The sequence below is a fragment of the Spea bombifrons genome, chromosome 3, assembly GCF_027358695.1.
Source record: "Spea bombifrons isolate aSpeBom1 chromosome 3, aSpeBom1.2.pri, whole genome shotgun sequence".
Lineage (NCBI taxonomy): Eukaryota > Metazoa > Chordata > Amphibia > Anura > Pelobatidae > Spea > Spea bombifrons.
Window position 1 is genome coordinate 9,279,695 of NC_071089.1, and position 25,117 is coordinate 9,304,811.

Consider the following 25,117-nt stretch of genomic DNA (forward strand, 5'->3'; position numbering starts at 1 on the left):
AACATCCTACATTCAAAGGCACAGTTCTAGTCTCTGTGAGGTGTGGGGTTCAGGGGTCTCTGGGGGGGGAAAGGCAGGTTATCTGCTGTGAACAAGTGCTACTACTGTATGATCTTTAAGAGATTGTCGATTGTTACCCAGTGATGCTCTGAATGTGAAAAATGTAACTCCCTGGCTTCTTCCTGTTACATTAGCCAGGTGGCTAGCGCCATTGGCTTGACCCGTCTTCACCAATGGGTATTCACTAAAGATGCAGGCTTTTTGCAGGCAGGATGAGCATTTCAACTCCTTGGGCTCTAATCCCGTGCCAAGTCAGACCTAAAGCTAAAAAGAGAATGGAACACCCAATGGGTTGTATCGCCTGCTTATCTCTGCTTGTTGGTTATTCTGAGCAGACTGGATTTCTATGTAGCGTGATTTTCCATTTAAACCCTGCTTTTCAAACTTTATATATAATAATAATATAAGTTCTTTATATAAGGTGTCTGTAACTTGTAATTTGTCATACTTTAGAAGACCTGATTTTTTTTTCTATCTCTATCCACCAATTCTGGTGCTTTATGGCAATGTTAGAACATTGTTTTTAGGGCAAAATAAAGTTAAGGGGATAACCTTCATTAATGCAAAAAATAGTGCAGAATCTGCGCTGTGCAATGTTACTGACTTTAGTGTTCCGGGCATAGTCGGGAAGGGACTCCTTAAAGTTCTCCTACTTGTTAAATTAAAAGAGAAGGCCTGCGGTAGAGCCCTGCACTGGACTGTTTTCTTAATCCCACTCCCGCTGAATTACTGACCATTACTGCCCGCTCCCGCAAACATCATTCCCAAACATTCATTCACTCATTAATATACTCATTCACAGATATTCATTCCCTCAATCACACATACTCGTTCATACAAACCAAACTCCCCCATCCCCTTACCTAAACTTCAGATTTCCCGCGCACTCACGCAAGGCTGCCTTTGCGTTGCTTGCACATAGCGTCTCTTCTCGGGACGGAGCAGAGTCATGTGACGTGACGTAAAGGCAGCTTTGCGTGAGTGCATGGAAATACCGGGCCCCGCAGGTACATTGTCTGACCGACTGCACCCGCAGGTTTTTTGACGGGTCCCATAGTTTTTGCTATTACTTGCATCATCAAGTGCTTCTGTTGTGGTGTAAAATGTGTTAAATGCAAAGTTCAACCCATAGTAGAAGGTATGAGGTCCCTTTACTTAGTTCCTTAACTAGTGCTGGGGCCGGAGCCCCGTAACTACGCATACACCCCTTTCCACTAAGCTGCCCTGTAAAAATACTAACGTAGATAATAACATATATAATAAACTAGTGTTTTTCTGGGCTGCAGCAGGTGGTGGGGGAATTTAAAGGTGCTGTTCCGCTTATACCTTTTTAATGTTATGCAGGTAAACATTAGGAGACCCGTTTCAAGGTTTAATGGGGAAGAATACAAGTAATTAAGAAGGTTTTGTGTCTTTTAAGGCAGAATAATAAAATGAGAATGGGGCAAAATTTTACTTGATTAAAAAAATATTTCTAGCAAAGGTGTGGGCATTTAAAAGCACAGGGGATTAATATGTTTTGGCTGTATTTGGATACCCCAAAGTGTTACTCCACTTGGGTTAGGTGGAACAGCACCTTTAATTATGCAAAAACGACACATTGCAAGGTGAACGAAACACGTTAATGACAGTCAGAAGAGAAACCACAATGATGACTGTGGTTTTAATTACATATATCCTTTTAATACAAAAAATAAAATTCAAGGTCCAAATGTGATCCAGTTTTTCCCAGGGATTTTTCACATTAACAGCTTTTTTCCCTTTTTGGGGGGGGTTAGTTTTTGTTTTCTTCTCAAACACTGTTTTACTGTAATCCAGGATGGCTGCAGCTGCCATGACTTGGAAGTCCTTCTCTGTACAGACAAGCCCTGGGATACGGCTCGCGTCCTCCATCGTATCGCCCGGTGATGTCGGAACCCGACGTAACGTCTTCTGCGACACGAAAGACTTTCTTGTATTTACAAATAACGGAGATATTCTGGCGTTGGAACACTGGGTCGTAACCATCTACGCTGTCCTGATCTAGCAATGTTTTTCTTGAAACTTCATTCAAGTATTTGACACGGAATCCCGCGGGTTCTAAGCGCGGTTACGGGGAGTGAGACGGAAACCTCAACCGGAGCTGCGTCTGTTCTTTCAGCCGGCGCTCCGGCGGTCTGCCCGGTAATACGCCGCCTCAGCTGATGTGGTTGAGTTCCCGGACTCTCTTCTTCAGGTGTCTCTTTCGTAGTTTAATCATCCACTTAACGCTGAGTTTGGCAAAGTCTGCCGCTTTGAATAAGACCAGAAATACCCCGCACAGCAGGGCTATCATACTCCACGGGTTGGCAGTGATTATCTGCAGAGAGAAGGGAATAAGACTCCAGCATCTTACATCACGCGTTCCTTATTCACATGCAGATTATAGGTATTTATATATACATTCAAGTATTTCTCTATTCACTAAAAAAAAAAAAAACTATTTTTAAGCATATTTCCTCATTCTCTGTAGTAGCTGTAATTCTTGTGTGGCTGCGGCATTAACCACATCATATCCAGCCTTATATATTTTCTGAAGTCATGGAATTCATTTTTTGAGCAAGTTATTCTGAGTTTAGAATTTTATTTTACTTGTTGGCCCTCATGCTTAGGATACCAAACGTGTAGGGGACGCCGCCCCGAGGTTCTTTCCTATGTCAGTAAACCCCATTGTACAGAGCTGTGGAATATAATCGAATAATAAATAATCACGAGGGGATGCCGGAGTCCATCGGTTCAACCCTGGCAGCAAAGATCAGTCGTAGAGACTTTTCTACCCAAAGGACAGTGCTGGGTGCAATAACCCGGATTAGGGGCCGTGATGTTAAATTAAAAAATTCCACCCCGGCTAATAACGGACTCTCACGCAGCGTCTTTTTTTTACTGGGCCGTGTATGAAATACTCTCCCGCAGGTAGCATTTAGTACACAGAAGTCAAAACCCTGTCCGCGATCGACGTTTAGGGAGCGTAACCCACACTCACGTCCTGAATTTCTTGGATATAAGGATCCTTCCATTCGAACACCACAAAAAATAACTGGTCCCCCTTTTCTGCTACGGGTCTTCGATCGATGTAGTTCACAACGCTGGTCTGGAAAGAGTTAATGATTACAGATTTTTAATGAGCATTAAGACATTTGTGATGCCTTTTATTGGCCAAATGGTCATGCAAGCGTTCAAGGACTCAATGGTTCCTTCTTTAGACGTAAACCGAATATAAAAAAGGGACCGCTGAGGTCTGGAAAGCTTATAAGATTCCGTCTTGCCCCAGCGATGCTACTCACCAAATTCTTATTAAAGACCAACAATTTCCATTTCACTTAATTATACTCTGTGGATTTATTATATATATATATATATAGATATATCTTATAAATATAATATGTATATATAATAGATATTTCGTAACTAGCCATTCACACCAAATAAAGGAAGCAAGGATTTCTGGATTCTCTCTTACTTCTTGCCTGAATTCCACTGATTCACTTCCGTCTTCCTCGGTTGTTTTTACCAGGGACATTTTAACCCAGGTGCGAAACCCTCCAGAGAACTTCCAGCTGGAGAAGGAGCCTTCGCAGTCCTGCATGAACTTCGTCTGGTTGGAACTGCGCAGGAAAAATAAACAACATGCCTTTTACGCGCATGTCCAGAAAACGCCACTCGAAAAGCATGGGAAGAAAGCAGCGCATGGTACAAAACGACGCGAGACGATAAAAGCCGACTGTCATTTACAAAGTGAACAGAAAACAGAGGAAAGGAAGGTCTGGATTACAGAAACACACATTCCTATATAATGTACGCATGTATGTATATATAAACATGCGTAAAATATCCACACGCTCGTCCGGTGACGCACATATAATAAAGTGTAAATACATCAAGTGTAATCCCCCAGATAAAGGAACCGCACTTTCATACCGTCATTATAATAGAATCTTATGTGTGTAGTATTTAAAGCATGATAGGGGGGGGAATAAAATTCTCCTTGAGCATTAACCCCGGTGCTGTATACAGTAATATACCCACCAGCGCTGCATACAGTAATATACCCCCACCAGTGCTCTATACAGTAATATACCCCCCCAGCGCTGTATACAGTAATATACCCCCCACCAGCGCTGTATACAGTAATATAACCTCCCCAGCGCTGTATACAGTAATATAACCCCCCCAGCGCTGTATACAGTAATATAACCCCCAGCGCTGTATACAGTAATATACCCCCCACCAGCGCTGTATACAGTAATATACCCCCCCAGCGCTGTATACAGTAATATACCCCCCACCAGCGCTGTATACAGTAATATAACCTCCCCAGCGCTGTATACAGTAATATAACCCCCCCAGTGCTGTATACAGTAATATAACCCCCAGCGCTGTATACAGTAATATACCCCCCACCAGCGCTGTATACAGTAATATAACCTCCCCAGTGCTGTATACAGTAATATAACCCCCCCAGCGCTGTATACAGTAATATAACCTCAAATATGTGCAAACAGGGAAAAGAAAAAATGTCGGTGCGCTAAGCTAGTCACAGGCTCAAATAATACAAATGTATAATACGAGGCCTACCAAACAGGTGTAAGCATGCTGCAAGAAACAGTGTATTGGCTGTACAATGTATACAAGAAACAAAAACTGTCTGCGCTTCTTACCCTAATAAAGTTGGCAACAAATACATAAACATAATATAAATGAGAGGTTTTGGTTATATGAATTGGCCAAAGCATAATTAAGCTCACCCGCCACGTCAAGGCACACTCTCAATAGGGTGAGAACCTACTCTCATCTCCTACATAGTGGGCACACAAAGCAGTTTATACTGCTACCAAAACCTTATTAATGTGTTGGGGGAGGTGCAATTAAACCTCCTCCCTATTAACCCCTGGACAGCAAGCTGCAACCAGACTGATGAGGAGCCAACAACCTCAAATATGTGCAAACAGGGAAAAGAAAAAATGTCGGTGCGCTAAGCTAGTCACAGGCTCAAATAATACAAATGTATAATACGAGGCCTACCAAACAGGTGTAAGCATGCTGCAAGAAACAGTGTATTGGCTGTACAATGTATACAAGAAACAAAAACTGTCTGCGCTTCTTACCCTAATAAAGTTGGCAACAAATACATAAACATAATATAAATGAGAGGTTTTGGTTATATGAATTGGCCAAAGCATAATTAAGCTCACCCGCCACGTCAAGGCACACTCTCAATAGGGTGAGAACCTACTCTCACCTCCTACATAGTGGGCACACAAAGCAGTTTATACTGCTACCAAAACCTTATTAATGTGTTGGGGGAGGTGCAATTAAACCTCCTCCCTATTAACCCCTGGACAGCAAGCTGCAACCAGACTGATGAGGAGCCAACAACCTCAAATATGTGCAAACAGGGAAAAGAAAAAATGTCGGTGCGCTAAGCTAGTCACAGGCTCAAATAATACAAATGTATAATACGTGGCCTACCAAACAGGTGTAAGCATGCTGCAAGAAACAGTGTATTGGCTGTACAATGTATACAAGAAACAAAAACTGTCTGCGCTTCTTACCCTAATAAAGTTGGCAACAAATACATAAACATAATATAAATGAGAGGTTTTGGTTATATGAATTGGCCAAAGCATAATTAAGCTCACCCGCCACGTCAAGGCACACTCTCAATAGGGTGAGAACCTACTCTCACCTCCTACATAGTGGGCACACAAAGCAGTTTATACTGCTACCAAAACCTTATTAATGTGTTGGGGGAGGTGCAATTAAACCTCCTCCCTATTAACCCCTGGACAGCAAGCTGCAACCAGACTGATGAGGAGCCAACAACCTCAAATATGTGCAAACAGGGAAAAGAAAAAATGTCGGTGCGCTAAGCTAGTCACAGGCTCAAATAATACAAATGTATAATACGAGGCCTACCAAACAGGTGTAAGCATGCTGCAAGAAACAGTGTATTGGCTGTACAATGTATACAAGAAACAAAAACTGTCTGCGCTTCTTACCCTAATAAAGTTGGCAACAAATACATAAACATAATATAAATGAGAGGTTTTGGTTATATGAATTGGCCAAAGCATAATTAAGCTCACCCGCCACGTCAAGGCACACTCTCAATAGGGTGAGAACCTACTCTCACCTCCTACATAGTGGGCACACAAAGCAGTTTATACTGCTACCAAAACCTTATTAATGTGTTGGGGGAGGTGCAATTAAACCTCCTCCCTATTAACCCCTGGACAGCAAGCTGCAACCAGACTGATGAGGAGCCAACAACCTCAAATATGTGCAAACAGGGAAAAGAAAAAATGTCGGTGCGCTAAGCTAGTCACAGGCTCAAATAATACAAATGTATAATACGAGGCCTACCAAACAGGTGTAAGCATGCTGCAAGAAACAGTGTATTGGCTGTACAATGTATACAAGAAACAAAAACTGTCTGCGCTTCTTACCCTAATAAAGTTGGCAACAAATACATAAACATAATATAAATGAGAGGTTTTGGTTATATGAATTGGCCAAAGCATAATTAAGCTCACCCGCCACGTCAAGGCACACTCTCAATAGGGTGAGAACCTACTCTCACCTCCTACATAGTGGGCACACAAAGCAGTTTATACTGCTACCAAAACCTTATTAATGTGTTGGGGGAGGTGCAATTAAACCTCCTCCCTATTAACCCCTGGACAGCAAGCTGCAACCAGACTGATGAGGAGCCAACAACCTCAAATATGTGCAAACAGGGAAAAGAAAAAATGTCGGTGCGCTAAGCTAGTCACAGGCTCAAATAATACAAATGTATAATACGAGGCCTACCAAACAGGTGTAAGCATGCTGCAAGAAACAGTGTATTGGCTGTACAATGTATACAAGAAACAAAAACTGTCTGCGCTTCTTACCCTAATAAAGTTGGCAACAAATACATAAACATAATATAAATGAGAGGTTTTGGTTATATGAATTGGCCAAAGCATAATTAAGCTGCTTTGTGTGCCCACTATGTAGGAGGTGAGAGTAGGTTCTCACCCTATTGAGAGTGTGCCTTGACGTGGCGGGTGAGCTTAATTATGCTTTGGCCAATTCATATAACCAAAACCTCTCATTTATATTATGTTTATGTATTTGTTGCCAACTTTATTAGGGTAAGAAGCGCAGACAGTTTTTGTTTCTAGTAATATAACCTCCCCAGCGCTGTATACAGTAATATAACCTCCCCAGCGCTGTATACAGTAATATACCCCCCCAGCGCTGTATACGGTAATATACCCCCCAGCGCTGTATACGGTAATATACCCCCCAGCGCTGTATACAGTAATATAACCCCCCAGCGCTGTATACGGTAATATACCCCCCAGCGCTGTATACGGTAATATACCCCCCAGCGCTGTATACAGTAATATAACCTCCCCAGCGCTGTATACAGTAATATAGGTCGTGTTGACAAAAACCTGGTTTTATCATATTTATTAACATAGAATTTGACGCCACGCAAGTTTAAATTCCCTTACTGTATTAGCTTCTACCACTTCTGATGGGAGGCTATTCTGTTTATCTGCCACCCTCTGTAGATGTAAGACGTATGCATTTTACCATTGCAGCAGATATATTGACATTATTCCCAGAGAGCAGATTAAAGTAATATTTTCCAAGCAGTAAAAATTGGGATGTGTTACACCTGAAGCTGTAAAAAGCATTAAATCTCCCCTAAAAACACCGCATGGAGCAGAATGCCGCTTTTTACACTTCATGCCTGTTTTTTTCCCCGCTGAAGCCTGGGATCTATTCTCTCGCTGACATAGGCTCATTGATCAGCGGATATTTAATTAGAATAGATCAATGCGCACACATGTAGTAATTCATCTAATGAGTTCTCTATGTATGTTTACAGATCGGAACCAGTTTATACTCCGTCGTTAAGACGCTTTCCAGTGAAATATCTTCGTATTCTTGGTGTTATATTTTCTCTTTGCTGGGTTTTCTCCTTGGACAGTGAAGGTCTCTCCGCATCGGGGTCGTTGTAGGAAGACGAACAGTAAGGAGAATAACCCATCGATACAGAACAAACCATCTTAGAGCAAGGGTCACCCCGGCCCTTCGTACAGCCAAGCAGCCTTAATGCCTCTTATGGCCACCAATGGCAAGTGTGATAGGCTTCAAGTCGCCCTGACCTTCTTTCCTCCGTGCAGGGAGCCCATGGCCGCTGATTTTTAATGGCTTAGTGTAGCTTCTGGAGGATGACTTCTCCTTCCCTAGCTGCGGACCTCTGAACCATTAAAGTATTATCCTAGTTATTTTACCCCGGCGCCATGCTGGAGGACTGAAATGGCTTCTGTTACGGGCTGCCACATTCTCCTGCCCTTAACCGCCAAATCTTCAGAAGCCTCTAAGTCAGGTGATATTACATTATATCCACTGTACGGATAGATGATATATCTAATGGCATAGGCCATACACTAAAACATCAGGAACCTAGGGAAGGCTGGGGTCTAACACCGATGAAGCTAATGCCGATAATAAAGCTCCATGCACATGGAGCACGGACTGTAAAGAACACGTTACGGATTTCTAGTTACAGGAGTATAAGGATGGTTTGGAGAGAGGAGACCGGTACCCGTCATTAACTCACAAAGTGGCATAGAGGGGAAATCACAGCCGCTCTACAAAGAAAAATCTCCATGTAGTAATTTGCTAGCGTAATCTCATCGGGGGGATAATGCCGCTAATGATTACATTCCCAGCACTTGCCTTTTTAAGAACTTGGTGTACGAGGAGAAGAGCAGGTAATCGATGGCGCTGAAATCCTGTTTGGTTTCATTTACGTGGAACTGGAGGAAGACCAGCTCCCGCTTTCTCACGTCACGAGGACCTTGGACGACTAAGGCGCTCTTCTGCAAGACAAGAAAGGAAAGCTCACCAGCTGATTGTGCTCCGTTATCGTAACGCTGGACTTTAGGGGTCTAAACGACCAAAGTGAGAACTACTCTTTTAACCACAAAACCAATGCAATTCAGGGCTGTTCGGAAATCTACTTTATATATACACTAACCAGCAACTTCCAACAGAACCAATTTGCCCATCATTCCATCTGATAAAGAGACTTCCGTGATCCTGAAAACGTATGTAACTTTACACCTTTTTTCTATGTTGTCCCAATGAAAAGGTATAAAAAAAATGCAACAAAAATTCATTTGTTACAAAAACTATACAGATTTTTATATACACAAACTTTTTCTCCATGATAGCCTTGTTATTCAGGATAGATATCATTCTAGTTTCCCTTTATTTGTTTTGAGGGAGAATGTATAAATAGTTTCAATAAAAATAAACTTAGATTTTCAAATCAAATTCATTAACTCTGATGCAAAAATGCTAACTTTATTTTAGTCGAGTGACACTGCCCTCTACTGGACATTTTGGGATTGTCAGCCACAAGCAGAATGGCACATTGCTGGAGACAGTATTTTTCTTTAAAGAACAGAAATTTAATGTAATGGTTAAAAAACACATTTTTAAAGTTTTTCTCTCAATGTTTGCACTTTGGCGGCTGCTACTCGTAGAAAGTTCTCCTCCTTACCATGGTCTGGTTGGTGAAAGGGTCCGTGTAGTTGATCTTCTGGGTAACGCATTTATTCTCCGCAGGTTGGCCGGGGTTTATCAGAGGCGGGATGTGATCGTAGAGGTGATGCTCGCAGCTCAGAAGCCGAGCTTTTCCTGGATAGAGGGCGATACCTGGGACACGAGACAAACGAAGAAAAGAATGAACAAAAATCAGCCGAAGCAGTCAATTCTCAGCAGAAACGTAGAATTTGACGGTTACTTTTTATATGACTCATTATTTACAATAATTAACTTTTACTGCTGTATGTATGTATGTATGTATGTAAAGATAAATTACATACAGCAGGAAAGTTGTAGTTTATATTCATTGGCAGGTTTCTCCAGTAAGAAGGGCTGAGCTGGCCCTGCATAATGTATAGGTCAATAAGACTGAAGAAATCTGATTTAGCTATACATTATACAGGGCCGGACTAGCACCTACTTGCAGCATAATGTTTGGTGAGGTCAAGGAGCTGAAACACAGCTCTCCCTTCAGTGTATAAACTCACCTGTCTCTTAAGGGATGAGCGAGCTGCAGTAATGCAGGGTGACCCACTGAGCTCACAATCACATATAAATAATTAACAGAGATCCCTGCTGCCAAGCAATAGAGACAGATTAAGTATCACCGCCCTATCAGGTGTACAGAGTCACATGGAGTTCAGCCAACGCATCAATACACCTACTGCCCGAAAGAGGAGGATAAAGACATCGCACAAAAGGAGAGGATCAAGGCAAGTAATAAGAGTCCATAACACGTTCACCGCGGGGGCGCCCTTTCAAAAAGATAAAGCCCAATCTCACCAAAGGGGGTCCGCCTTCCAATAACAGAGCATGAAAAATATAGCGTTTAGCGCTCTAATCCATAAGTGGAATCTATATGGTAACTGGTGCACTTTACCGAAGAACTAGGTGACCGTAAAGCACCTCTGGCGTTAAGAGGCTCATACTCTGTAGCTATTCTCAGAGAGTCCAGGAACAACGCTAGCACTTCCAGTATGGTCGCTCACTACGACTAGCGCAGTCTACATAGGCAATTAATGGCTCATGCAGGGGCTAATAATGATGATGTGTCCGGTACCTTCCGTGGCACTGGTGTCCTGTCTGCTGCATTTTTGCTGGAAGTCCTATCCAGAGACAGGCAACCGCATAGATATATGTGATTAATTAGCAGTTAACGGTGTCCTGTCTTTCTATATTATTATTTATTATTTTTACAGCGCCTTCATATTCTGCAGCGCTGTACAACAGGATAAGGAACACCGGGGCATTGTGTCGAGCAGCACAGTTTAGGGATCTTACAACCAAGGACAACTCACCAGGCGCGTCATACACGTCGACCTCTTTGTACGACACGGACATGACTGGATGCTTCAGCTTCTCCCTGAAGTCAGTAATTGTTTGATACACCAGAAACACGGCCACCGCCATCAGCAACAAATACACAAAGATTAACAGCACGGAGAAAACATTCTTCAGGCACGTCCGGCTGAATCGCACCGAAGGACTGTATCGACCCGGCTCTTGGTCTGGAAAACCAAACAAAAAATAAAGGAGCAAATCGCAGACTCAGAGTCACAGTATTTAGCTTAGGAGAAAATGTAAGGTTTCCAATCATCCCAGCAAAGTCAAAGAAGAAATATTGCTGTATAGAGTAACAACCCCCAGCGCTATATATAATAACAGCCTCCTCAGCGCTATATATAGTAACAACCCCCAGCGCTATATACAGTAACAGCCTCCTCAGCGCTATATATAGTAATAACCCCCCAGCGCTATATACAGTAACAGCCTCCTCAGCGCTATATATAGTAATAACCCCCCAGCGCTATATACAGCAATTAAGGCATTAATCTCAGGCCTGGAGGGTGCCATTGTTGTCAGTCATGTGATATGTTGGGTGACTTTCCCGGTTCAATCACCACACTGAGCTGATGCTTTATGGCAATGCTAATGAAGTTCCTTCCTACATAGACTTTTATTTGGTCTGAGTGTCTGGCTGTGTGATTAAGACTGAGCCATTCTATTATTTGCCACAAGGCAGTACGATAAGTAGTGTTTGTGTATCGGGCTAAGATAGCAGAGCAACAACACATACAAATATACAGCTGCAAAAACTAGCATTGTCAACTGGCTCTTACCTGGCAGCACAGAAGACATCTTATCATCCTCCTCTTCCTCCTCTTCCTCCTCCATGTCCTCAATGATCGCTTGATCCCCTGGTCCTTGCTCTGTGTCGTCACTCAGCTGTACAAAATATGAGATATCAGCAAGTCTCTCTCTCCCTTTTTCCAATAAAATGTAAGTGAACCACTTTGACATTACCTGTTGTTGTTGGCATTATTTGTTCATAAAATGTGATCTAATCTACATCACAAGTATAGACAGATACAATGTCCTGCTACCTTGATAAACTTGGGAATTAATTGTCCCCTCAATTATGTGTCCAGGCCTGTGTCCATCAGCAGATGCTTCTCAATAATAGCAAACATACCTCCAATCCCGTTTCATTGATTAAACTCCAGATTTGCTAACTCCTGACTCCAATTAGCTTTTGTTGAAGTCATTAGCCTAGGGCGTTCACATACTTTTTTCATCCCACACTGTGAATGTTTGAATGATGTTTTCAATATAAACAAGAACAAGAATGAGCAGCCTCACAAGGGAGGGCACCAAGAGATCTGCGCTAGTGACCCCAGATCCCTATTCCCTTACTAGACCACCATGGAAAAGAAGCACCAACAGGCAGAAAGGCTCACACAAGTATAAAGGGATATAATTATTATTATTATAGAGCTAACACAAACTGAATAGGCAAAGAGGGCCCTGCTCGCAAGCTTACACATCATGATGTCTATGAAGCGCCCCTATGAGTTAAACGCGTCAGGTGCTGCTGTCTTCCCTGCCATGTTTTGTGTTATATCCGTTTATGAAGCAATAAATACTGTTCATATTTTTTTTTCTCTATGAGCGTATAGATGTTCTTCTCCGCCTCGAGAAGATCTTGCACCACGGAAGCCCACCTCAGCAAGAGAATACATGGCGATGCCACCTTTGACGAGCATGCAGCAGAAATCCACCATTGCCAATGAATGCGGGATTCTAAAGGAATTATTGTAGAAAGAGCCATGGAAACCCAGCTGTGCTTCATCCCAAAAGCTCCGGGGTATAATTATGGCATTATGCACACGCGGTGCAAAAATACTTTTCGTTAGATGTGATTGTCTCTAAACCAGAACGACGGACTATTCTCAACCACAATCACATTATCCACAGAGGCAGCAATGTGCCATGAGATTATTATGGGATGGGTTTTATTTCATGCCAGGAAAGATTCCACCAAGCTTGAGCAGCCAATCAGATGCAGGAAGCTGCTCCGCTCCCACTGAAATCAATGCATGGGGCCCTGAAAAGCATTCGCCGAGCCAGCGCTGGAGCTGATTGGACGTAAGTATAGCTGAGGGGTGGGGAAAGGGGCAAATACATATAAGGGGGCTTCTGTATTTGCAAGGGGAACACCAAAAAATAGGGACTACACAGTGCATGATGGCCATAGTGTCATTTTACTATTTCCCTTAACGCTGAGCTCCATGATCCACAGTCAATCAGGAATATTTTATTTCATGAATCAATGTAACGCCCGTAGTAAATTAGCTCAATATCAATTTATTATTTTGAATAATTGCGAAATTAGGAACAGTAGGATTTACTGCATAGAACGATAGCGCTTAACAAATAAAGGTTATTAGTAATAATAGAATTCTAATTATACAAATCTGTGGCACAAAGGAATAGAAATAGAATGTTGGCAGAGACGGAACAAAGAATCAAAGCAGAAAAAGCCGCTATCATCCAGTGAAATCTTAATTGTGTTGACAAAGCTGGCAAATCGAACTCCCGCTGTGTAGGAAACACTGCGGATTTCGGATAACGGCTGACACAGCAAATGCTGAATATTCTTAGCCTGGAGGAAGTGGGAAACCTCACGGGGAGGAAGAAGCCAGCAGGGAACTTAACATGCAGGGCAGAGCTATAAGCATATAGGAGCCATCTGACCCTACTCTCAGCTTTTCATAGACTACAATTCTCATGATGCTCAGCTGATCTTTCACAGCCTATAACAGCGCTCAGAAACGGACAACCCTGCAGGTGAACTACAACTCCCAGGATTCCTCTAATAAAATATCATGTGAATTAATATGGTTCCGGCTGCTTTGGTATAATACATATAATACAAAATATATTATAAAAATACTAATACATTTATTATTGTCCCAGAACCCAATTCTGTACTCTTGTTAGGATATACACCTTGCTGCAGCTCTCTAGGGTCTATCCTGCTCTGGGGAGGAAAGGCGTTGATCACGGGGGTCTTCCGTTATCCAAACCCATCAATTCCCTTTCGATACTTTTACCCCTCGAGCTTTTCTGATCTCCGCTGCTCCTTTAACCATTACAATGCCAAGGGTGTACAATTCTTTGTACAAGAGTTTTATGTATGTAGGCAGATAGGGGGCAGAAACTGGCACTCCTGTGCTGACTGATCAGTATTACAAGTTATATTTACTGACGTGCGGATATATTATGGAACGTAAAAAATAATATTAGAAACAGATTACAAACATTCGGTTCTTCTAACCTGTCTGCTTTCCAATTTCAAAATCATGGGCATTAATACGTAGTTGACCCCCTATTTGCAGCTGTAACAGCTTCCCCTATTCTGGGAAGAATTTCCACAAGATTTTGGAGAGTTTCTGTGGGAATTTTTGCCCATTCATCCATTTGTGAGGTCAGACACTGATGTTGGACGAGACGCCCGGCTCATCCCAGTTCATCCCAAACGTGTTCGATGGGGTCGAGGTTGGGGCTCTGTCCGGCCGGTCAAGTTCTTCCAACCAAACCCATCCAACCATGTCTTTATGGAGCTCGCTTTGTGCGCTGGGGCACAGACATGCTGGAATAGAAAAGGGTCTTCCCCAAACTGTTCCCAAAAAGTTGGAAGCAAAGCATTGCCACCAAAGTCGCTACGCATTCTGGTAAGCGGCATCTTCCTGTCCAAACCCAGACGATCTTCTGCTTGCATGCGGCTGCTCGGCCATGGAAACCCATTTCGTGAAGCCCCCGACACACAGAGCTGGAGCTGATGTTTCCTCCGATGCAGGGTGGCTATAGTGCAGGGCTCGACAAACCCTAAGGCACCAGGTAGCCATGGCGACCAGAAATCCCTGTCTGGCTCCTAAGGTTTTGGGGGCTGTCAAACGGTACAATGACTGGTGCGATGGAGGGTCTCAAATGTCAGCTCCTACAACCCCCCCCCCCCGACTGCATACTTGCAGGCCGCACTCACACTCTGATGGAGTCTCAGTCCCCAGACACAGCCATAGTGTGAGGGCCCCAAGAGAGCGGAAGGGCTGCCCAGAGCCAGCAAAGCCTGTGTGTCTCTCAATGTGCGTGCGCGTCTGTGTGTCTGCGTCAATGTGTGCATGTTGAGTATGTTAGTATTGTTGGGGAGAAAAATTTGACGACCCCTCCTGTAGTGAGGACAGGCGATTTTTACTCACTACTGCTGTAATATCTTTAAAATATTAGCTTCCTGAAGATTTACGTCTAAATTTTAAGAAGATTTTACCTGGGATTCTAAAGAGTCTCAGAGTTCCTTCCCGTCAGTTCTCTGCTAGTTTAGTAACAGAAGATGAAGGCAGGGGGGCAGCCGGTGGGGTCCTGGGGGGGGGCAGTTTGTCACGTGGGATATGTGTTATGTTTGGGTGAAAATTAATGAAGAGCACGGACTGGAGGAAAAGTGTCTAAAGCCGAGCAAACTCTGGTTACAAAATAACCGTTCCATCCACAGACTAAAGGTCAGGATTTACAGAAAACAGAAGGGCATTTTTTAGGGCTAAAAACACTAAAATAGGTGCTAAACATGCCTATAGAATAGAAACGTGCATAGATCTTCAATGGGGACTCGGCCGGTGAGCTTCCAATCTAGTCTTATAGCACTTTCTCACAAAGTTCCTGGCAAGAATAGTGGGCTTCTGAGGGCCGCGCTGGAAAGATGTCATTTCAGTTAATAAAAAGGCCCCCAAAAAACATAATTTGAGAAAAAGAAAAAAAGCGGCATATTTGGTTCTGTAGACCTGAATGGCACTCGCAATCTGGACCTTTTCAGCAATCTATGGATTACAGCTCCCATTACTCTCACCCTGAGCAGTCGACAGCTTCCATTAGCATGCCCACCCTGCTGCTGGCTGGTGGTCATGAGAGTTGTAGACTGAGCAAACACACAGGTTACCCAACACTCCAACCTGCTGAATGTGACGGGAATGTTAAGCCATCAGACAGAGGGAAGCTGCTTGCACGGACGCTCCATAGGCGTTTGAGGACTACAATTCTCTGCATAGTCAATCTGTCAACAGTTGTGCATGCTGGGAGTTGTAGTGCTCGGCAGCTGGGGTTCCAGAGATTGCCTGCCCCTGAGAAAGTATGTGAATAAAAGGGTTTAACAAGATCACCGTTATCAAAACAGTCTGTGTCTGGAGCCAGATCATCTGAGCTGGTCATTTCCTTTACACATTATACAGTGTACAGCGTGGAGCATACCATCAGAGCACACATCCCATCACTCTTATAACACATATAGCACAGTGCACGTTATATACATTATATACATTATATACGTCATACTATCAGAATATTATCTTTAAAATAATCTTCCTGTGAACCATCCAGACAGTTAACCCTCTCCATGCCCTTTAACTCTCTGGACAGAGAGCTGTCAAACATTCACAGAACACACAGAGGATCCCTAAGGGATCAACAAGATCCTCACTGCCTCTGATAAAAACTAGAATCCTTGGAGAGATTAAAAGCTCTTGTTATTAGATAGTTACCCCTCCTGGCAGCGCCTGGGGCAGCTAGTAGATTACCAGTAGAGGAGGTATCACTTGTCACAGATCGCCTTGATACTTTTTCAAAGGAAGGCAGTTTCGGATCACATCTGGGTATGACATCATCACTACACAGGAAGGATCACCCCACCTGACATCATGCTACCCCCCCCCCCACACTAGATGTACCGGGATCCCCACCATGTAACCTGTAGCCACCTACTGCACACTGGATCTGCACGAACTAATACCTCCTGGTAGGATCTGGAGATCTCCTTCCTGATCATGGCTCGGGGCAGGCGGGGGCCGAGTGTGAGGCTGCCGGCTGCTCTTCTCCAGGAGGGCACAGGATGCGTGCAGACTGTCCTGCAGGATGCTCCGGAGTCCTGCGGTTTCAGGGGTCCCGTGCTCACTCCAGACAGCAGGCACAGCTGCGTGCGCACCTCACAGAGCGGCCCCCGCCCACGGAGGATGCTGGGAAATGTAGTCCAATAGCTCGTCCCCTAACTTTTGACACACGCAGTGAATGCAACTATTCCCGTTACATGTTATCTGTAGAGCATTCCAGTCTGACGGTTAATGTCTCAGTGATCCCCGCCCCATATTAACTCATTACATGTTTACCTGAGTGAATAATAAATAGGTGGCCTGACACTGCCGGGGACACTCGGGATTAGGTATGAAAAGTTGGAAAAATTGGTGTTATTACTATGGCAACCAAGGGGATTATCCAATCAGCGGGAACAATCATTTTGTTTCCACGGTGACTGATGCTAGACATACTTCTTCACCAATCCCTTCAGGTGACTACAACTCTCATCTACATCCATTCAAAGCCAAGAGAGTGTCTTAAGTTGGTTTCCTACGTATGATGAATTTGCCTTGAAATGTATATATTTGTTTATGTTTTACCCATTTATTAACCAAGCCAGTCTCTTCTGGCAGTGAGGGGGTTAATGCAGGCCCGGTATGCGAGTAGCTGGGGTTTACCGGACATATAGACTTAGGAAAAAACGCGAAGCCGTAAAGCAAATGCATGCTAAGCATGTCTGTCATTGCACTGGATGCGTCGCCACACAATACATCTCGGCAGCGAAGTGGTTAGCGCGGGTGGGCGGGGCTGAGGTTTGGCACGCCGGGATCCGCCCCCCGGAAGTTGTGTCCGGCATGTCCCCGCGCAGCGCTGTGGTGGGAGCTCTCTGTGTGCTCTGCGTGCTGGAGCTCCGCCGGGCGTCTGCGGAGCTCAGAGTGAAGCCGCCCCCAGCCCAGCATAAGCCAGTCCGGCTCTTCACGGATGAGGACCTGGCAGGGTACACCGGGGAGCAGGCAAGTGACAGCAGTGCCGTATCCCGGGGCTCGGTCTTACAGGTCATTCGGTGGGGATATTACGGGACAGCAGCTAACGCGATGCGACCAAGTAACATCCAATATAAATAGTGTTCGTTGCAGCCTTATATCCGGGGTCCGTATACTCGGGTGTTATTCAAGCTAAAAGCTTTATCCGGGTCAGTGGAGGGGGGTGGAGCCAGTGCAGGGCCACAGAGAAACACCAGGCCCCCACTCATTCTGGGGCCACACTTTCTCAAGGCGGGCTGGGACATCTTGGTCCCCCAGATCTTGTGAGAGTCAAAAAGCTGATGTTTCAGACGGTGCAGGATATTTTTAGGGGGAGTTTGAGTAAATGTGGGTCAGGGAACTAGTGGCTGGCGAGTTATTTTTCCTTACTGCGTGCCAGGCCTCTCTGTTATTTTGGGTTGCCACCCAGCTGTTGAGGTAGCCGCCTATGGCAATCACACAGGAGTGTAATCGGTAGATAATGTCATGTCGGGGTGTTCTGTTTATGGGCGAGTGAAATAGCAATTATCTCCTTTACATTTATGGCTCCAACTTCCTGACTTTATTAAGCGAAGCAGCCGTTGGTTCTGCTTCTGCCCACACAGATATTGGGAGCACACAAGCGTTTGGGCCACCATGGGGGGGTACATCCAGTACTCCTGTATAGAGCAAAGTGTTGGGGGTGGCCGCCATCTGTCCCCAGCGCCCTCATTGTCCCATGTTGGTGTTTTGACACAGTGGCCCTTTTTTGCTTGTTAGCCCGGTAGCCCCTTCCTGGACATTGGGGCCGGTGGCAGCTCTGCATTCATGTCCTTCCAATGCATTCCAAATCCAGCATGGAACCCCCACCTTCGATCTTCGGTCTGCTGAACAGCTCAGCGCGTCGGATCGATTCTCACAGCACCCTGCTGAGCACAAAAACCTCATCTCTTTTTCATGACTGCTGTCACGGTTCGGGTTACTTTATAATCTCACATCAGCAATGAAGCTGTCGACAGACATTTGATACAAAGTAAAACCGATGCCCCTATACACTTTGCTGTGGTAGTGTACTCAACGCTGTTATTTAGTCATTTCATTTTATGCAATTATAAGGTGGCAGCGCGTTTCGCAACATTTCCTTTATTCTCAAATGTTTTTCCTGCTTTAAGGAGGGACATCCCATATACCTGGCGGTAAAAGGAACCGTGTTCGACGTGTCTGCGGGAAAAGGTAACTTGTGCTGAATACATTTCCTTATAAAGAATGATTTGATCGTTACATTATTTCTTTACATTATTTATCAGGATTTTTTTTCCATTTATTTCCCTTGATTTAAGTAGGTCTTAGATACTTCACTGAAATGCCAATGAATGTTTAATCTGAAGTAGGATCTAATCACATGTTTCATTACATTATGATATATTTGTGGTTATGTGTCAATAGAATGCTTTGTATTCATTTTCATATTTCACGTACTTAATTGAAAAGTAATTGTCTTCTAGAAGCTGTTGGATTATTAGTGTCTGAGACATGTTAGGTGTCGTTTAGGCTCAGCCATCGCCCTATACACAGTGATATCAGACAATTCTACCCTGTGTGTTATAAGAGCACATATCGCTCTGACGGTGATGTTGAATGTGTTTGTGATATTAAAATGCCTTTTTCCCAACTGAACAGAGTTCTATGGAAAAGGAGCTTCGTATAATGCGCTGGCAGGAAGGGATGCCACGCGAGCTGTAGCAAAAATGTCCCTGGACCCCGCAGACCTCACTCATGATACGGTAATAAACTAAATATCGAATAACAAGTCCAGCGGTCACAAGAATGCAGATAAATCAGGGGTGTAATGGGGGTCCCCACAGTGCAGGACACCCCGTGTCTTCTTGGTCCATAAATTAGCCCTTTGGCACTTTAATGCTGTAATGGCAAGTGCTTCTAATGAATTCTGTATTTGTATAATATCAGGCATTGTGCAAGGTGTTTATTAACTTACTTATTTCTGGGGGGAAACCCCCCCCCCAAGACATTTATGTGTAAAGTGCGGCTTTAACATAGCTTGCGGGCGTCCCCAGTATTCTGCGTTATTCCTTTACCCAGGGGCTGTTGTGGACTGGCCGTTGTAATTAAAGGGCAGATGATGAAAGTACTCGCAGCACTTTTATGTCTGCGTATGTGATATTCACAGATTTTTCATAGAGATTTGTTAACTTTGGGAATATAAGATGCAGGTTAAAAAATGGTGGAAAAATTTAAATTGTGTAACTTAAAGCTTAACTCGGTCCAGGAAAATATTCCGCCAGACAATATAATATTACTGTCTTTGGAAAATTCCAACTAATGTATGTGAAATATACTGAATAATCAAAGAAACATTATATTCAATGGCTCGATAACATTAAGAGTATTTATTTTATTCATATAGCGTGTCATACATTTGTTGAACTCACGCATTTTAATTGCCTTCTCATTAGACCGGCCTCACCGAAGAGCAGCTGAATTCCTTGGATGATATTTTTGAGAACGTTTATAAGAAGAAATACCCGATTGTTGGATACACAGCACGGCGCATATTGAACGAGGATGGCAGCCCCAATCCACATTTTAAACCTGAAGACCAACCACACTTTAGTATTAAAGATGAATTCTAACACAAGTGGGCCTCCCCTCCAGCACAGCGGCTTCTTCTGCCTTCCCAGATGCTGAAGACCTCCGTCCAGCATCATCGCCCTCTTTGTGTTATGAACTATACCTTCTGTCTACTCTATTATGAGTTTATAGATACGGACCTTTGGTCTTTACACGCTAACTACTGAGGATGTCGGTTTACACTTTTTTGTTTTTCTCAGTGTTTGATTGGTAAAGTCTAACATTTTGTATTACAGTGAACAGTGGTTTTTTTTGTCACGCTCTACACAAAAAAGATTTCTAATGCTGAGATCTGGCATTTAAGGGGGCATTATTACTGTTTATGATACTAATCAGGCCTGGGCTTCATGCTCTGGGAGAAACTTTGTTTCCAGGTACTTTTCGTCTTTTCGTAATTTTTGGAATACAATAATAAAATCTACCTTTTCATAGCCCGTGTATGTATGTATTATGTCGGTGTGTACATGCTGCCCAGTAACCGCTTCCCTGATCATTGTAACGAGCGTGGATACTAGAAAGAAGTTTTGTTCAGCCATCAGCCTGCTTTAAAAACCCAAACTATTTTCAGCAAAATGCTGCTGATACGTAATGTCCGTGAGGGTTATTTACTAACATCAGTTTTGGTGCAGGGTTTTAAAAGTGGTCGTCACCAGAAGCAATGAATGTAAGGGTGTTGATGACTGGACCATTCAGTTGTCGTGGTAACACCACTTTTATATCTAACCCTACATGCCTCACAAGTGTCCTGTTTTTCCACAGGACAGTCCCAATTTGTGGACACCATGGGCCAGATGGTGGTTCTCCACTGACCAGACCACGCAGCTGTAGGGTCAATTGAGTTCTGTGCTTTTGCATCACAGGCCATAATCGCAGCTGCCTCGTGGCCACCTTACAACCTATTGAAGCAGAGAGCTGAGATAGGACTTTATATCCTGGCGTTATGACAGATTGGTACGTAAACATTTTTTTAAACATCCGCTTCATAGCGGGGTCTCTAACTATGGGCACCTGAAGTATTGGAGGTAGGCAAGACCACTTTTACAGCCTTGCACCAAAATCCCTCTTTATAAGTAACACACGATGACTTCGCAATGAGGTCACATAGCTGTACCTTCAATATGAAGTCCGGTTTGCACAGAATACACTTTTCTCTGGGGCATATTCACTAAGGGGAGAGTTGGCAGAAGAGTTGTGGTTTGAACTCATGAACTTTACTATACACTTATTAAATCGGTGAGATTGTTGTACGTTATGCACAGCCGGATCACTTGCCAGTGGTGACCCTTCATAATAAATAATGGATAGTGTGGGGCGTTAAAACCACAGCTCTCCCTTTAGCGAATAAACCTCCCCCCATCTTGACGGACGAACAGGGGTGAGCTCTTGATCCAGGAATAGTTTTGATGGCTGTATATAAAACGTTTAAATATATGAGCTGCGTTTACGATGCAAAGTGAATTCAGGGAGTTTCAGAGCAAATGCCAAATATAGCTATGTCTATACCAAGCAGTTTTGATTTTCTTTGGACCAGAGAAATACAAAAAAATATATTGCACAACAAATAAGATCCTAACTAGTTAATTTATTATGAACTACAAGGGTTCAAACCACCCAACATTTAGAAGTGGTTGAGTTGTTTTATTGAGGACGTTGAACTCAAGGAAGAGGTCTTCCCATGTGATGAGGAGGGCGAAGCTTGGGCCTCTGGATTCCAACTGGAGATGACATCCCAAATACAGCAGGACCGGTGGCTTCCACAGACACTGCCGGGAAACTAAAGGTGTTCTGCAGAGATTCACCGGGGCGACGCAGCTTCGGCCGCTGATATCCAGTGCGAGATGGTCTCTCAAATATCGCAGGACCGATGGTTCTCTCCATGACGGTGTTGGTTTCTGGTTGCTCCTGATGCAGAAGCCTTAGTTGTTCTTCCAGCCCTGAGTATGAGTTTGTCATGTCCCAAAAATTCTTCTCTAAAGCGTGTAACTCCGCTTTTTTCTCACTCACCTCCTCATATAGCGAGCATGCCGCTTTGAACCATCCGGTCAGCGCCCTCTCTTTTGAGAGAAGGCGGGCGTACACTCTGTCCGCTTCATTCCTCAGCTCTTCTGGATCCTCTTCAACTAGTTCAAAAAATAATTTTCGGACTATATCTCGGCTGCTGCCTACCATGGTCCGGCACTGTGGACAGGTTTGTCTCGCAGCCGCGTAAAACCATTGCTGCACGCACTCCTGATGGAAAAGGTGTCCGCAGCAAAGGGCCGTCACATTGCAGGTGTTATTAAAAGTGACGCGACAGATACTGCACAGTGCCCGAATGGACATGGTTGCGCTTCACTCCTCTCGATACGGTCACCTCTACACTACGAGGAAGAATGTCTACAAGCATCTCTTTGATCCCTACTCTGAGTGTTCTAATGCTTGTGATGTCAAATAGCAACTGCTGTGTTTACCGTGACGGTGATGTAAACACTGCTCCTAAGACTCAACAGCATATTTCTGCTTTTATTTGTATTTATGTATTTATTGTTATCTTTCTACAAAATAAAAAAACACTGAAATTGACATTGTCAGGTGCCATCCAGACCTCCCCAGCGCCTGAGCAGTTACTTCAACTGCCTGCCGTCCCTCAGCTTGCCACTAGATGGTGCAATATGAAACGATTAGAGCTAGGGCTGCTGTATTATTATTACCACCTTTTCTTTATTAACCCCTTTGGGACTAGCTTGTTTATACCCTAAGGACTACAGGTTTTTTGTCATTGTTACCATATGTTTGGTAAACCACGATTCTCTTTTGCATGTTTGATGCACCCACACAAATTACACAGTTTTGCACAGAATGGAATTTTAGGACGATGGAAAGACATAAAACACAGTAACTAGTGATAATATGTAAAAATAAATAAATAAAAATAGGAAAAGAAAAACAATTTGCATTTTTGCCTCATGGTATATCCTAAGGGGTAAGAGTTATTAGAGTTATCCTAATAGGTTAAGTGCCGAGACATTATGTGGTGCTGTATTGGAAATGGTTTGTAGCGATATATATAACCAATATATGTTAACGCATGCAGATACGGCCCTGCCTTGAGCTTGCCATCTAGTCTTATGGTACTTTTACAGAAATCAAAAGGAATAATATGGATAATTGAAAATCATGGTCATGTTTAGCGCACAAACACGGCCGCATTACGCCACAGTCAATAACCCCATCGTGTAAATTGTATACAGATTTCACACACCTTGGACACAGTTCTTTATAGGTTTACCGTCCTGAAGTCAGGCCCCACGGAAGTTACCCTAGGCCAAACACATGACCTGCGAGGCAGATAGCACGGGGTGGGTTTGGGGTCAAATGCAAGTGTGTGGATTCTGCAGAACCCCCCTGTATTTCCAAGGGGGGCAGCATGTAAATTTAAAGGGACCACCCAGATATAATATGCATTAAAGTGAATATGGTGGCTGGGGTGTGCCGGTAACCCTTTAGAAGATGTTCTGGAGCCGCGAGTTAAATCTGTAATGTGGCATCACCCCAATTACAGTGTTATTTTCCAAACGTGACCAGCTTGCCCGGGTGTAAAGATTTTGAAGTGCGGGAATTTACTAATTCATGAAAGACAGGATTTCACATTTCGCTATGCAAGGAAATCATGTTACGGTTTTGCTGCCGTTTCCTTCTGGGAATCCGAATTCACAATGAAAAGGGAAGAAAAATGTCCTGGGGGTTAAAACTCTACACCATGCAGAACGTGTCTTATTTGGAGTATCGCATATTTTTGTGTCCCCCCCCCCCGACTGCAATACAGTTAAACAGCAAAATGAATGCATTCTCTCTATAACGTGCTAGGTTTTACCGATCAGATGGCTGATTTTGCTTGATAGATACCGCGTGAGAACTATGTTTTCTTGCTGTCATCTATAAATATCAATCTGTCCAATATATTAGAAAGCATAGATCAAATAATATTCTTACCCACATTTTTACATGTACTTCCATTTCTGATGAGATCTTTGCGGCTTCTGCTGATCTTACGACACATTATATCCCGTTTCTATTGGTGTTTTTTAATATGCTTTCAACTTATGGATCAAAGTGATCTATATTGTGTGATATATTCATTATTGTTTGTCATGTGCTTATAATTATATCGCCACGGTGTTCCTTATGTTGTGATGATGCATGAAGACACAGAATTCCCACAAGACACAAAGCCCGCTTTCCTAGGGTGTCACTTTCGTAGGGACGCCCCGATACAGGCACCAGTCCTCCTTTATATACAATGTCACCTGTTACCATGGTTCCACCCCAATTATGGTGATTCTGAGCCCCCTACAGCAGCTAAACTGTCAGTATGTAAACGATGTCCTCAAATCAGCCTGCAATAATATATGAAGAGGAACTTTGAAACAGAACAATAGGACTCCTACCTATTAAACTTAAATTTTATTAATATACCCTAAAATTACATAATCAGAAGGTGATTAAAGTGCCTAAGCTGTCCCTAACTAAACAAGGTGTAAACGGCAGGATAGAAGGGTAAATAATTTATCCTTTCCCCTTCAATATCCAACTTCTAAATACAACAATCACCACATTGG

At 43.5% G+C, this 25,117-nt stretch overlaps 2 protein-coding genes across 2 annotated transcripts; one reads left to right on the forward strand and one right to left on the reverse strand.

Annotated features, from left to right (window-relative positions):
* Positions 1-2,214: 2,214 nt before the first annotated feature.
* Positions 2,215-17,003, reverse strand: PACC1 (proton activated chloride channel 1). Its single transcript, XM_053458716.1, has 8 exons — positions 16,808-17,003; positions 11,811-11,916; positions 10,989-11,198; positions 9,647-9,801; positions 8,818-8,960; positions 3,539-3,683; positions 3,062-3,169; positions 2,215-2,398 (listed from the first exon to the last, which is right to left on the reverse strand). Exons 1-8 carry the CDS (start codon positions 16,841-16,843, stop codon positions 2,237-2,239), a joined length of 1,065 nt encoding a protein of 354 aa, XP_053314691.1. The 5' UTR covers positions 16,844-17,003; the 3' UTR covers positions 2,215-2,236.
* A 694-nt stretch (positions 17,004-17,697) lies between these two features.
* Positions 17,698-20,759, forward strand: NENF (neudesin neurotrophic factor). The gene is made up of 4 exons (XM_053459839.1): positions 17,698-17,882; positions 19,043-19,103; positions 19,551-19,654; positions 20,345-20,759. Exons 1-4 carry the CDS (start codon positions 17,724-17,726, stop codon positions 20,519-20,521), a joined length of 501 nt encoding a protein of 166 aa, XP_053315814.1. The 5' UTR covers positions 17,698-17,723; the 3' UTR covers positions 20,522-20,759.
* The last annotated feature ends 4,358 nt before the right edge of the window (positions 20,760-25,117 follow it).

Coding starts and splice junctions, on each gene's coding strand:
- PACC1 (XM_053458716.1), bottom strand. CDS start 16,843: ATGATCAGGAAGGAGATCTCCAGATCCTACCAGGAG. Junction 11,917..16,807: donor TCTCCAGATCCTACCAGGAG/GTATTAGTTCGT, acceptor TATTTTGTACAG/CTGAGTGACGACACAGAGCA. Junction 2,399..3,061: donor ATATCCAAGAAATTCAGGAC/GTGAGTGTGGGT, acceptor TTCTCTCTGCAG/ATAATCACTGCCAACCCGTG.
- NENF (XM_053459839.1), top strand. CDS start 17,724: ATGTCCCCGCGCAGCGCTGTGGTGGGAGCTCTCTGTGTGCTCTGCGTG. Junction 17,883..19,042: donor CAGGGTACACCGGGGAGCAG/GCAAGTGACAGC, acceptor TCCTGCTTTAAG/GAGGGACATCCCATATACCT. Junction 19,655..20,344: donor CAGACCTCACTCATGATACG/GTAATAAACTAA, acceptor CCTTCTCATTAG/ACCGGCCTCACCGAAGAGCA.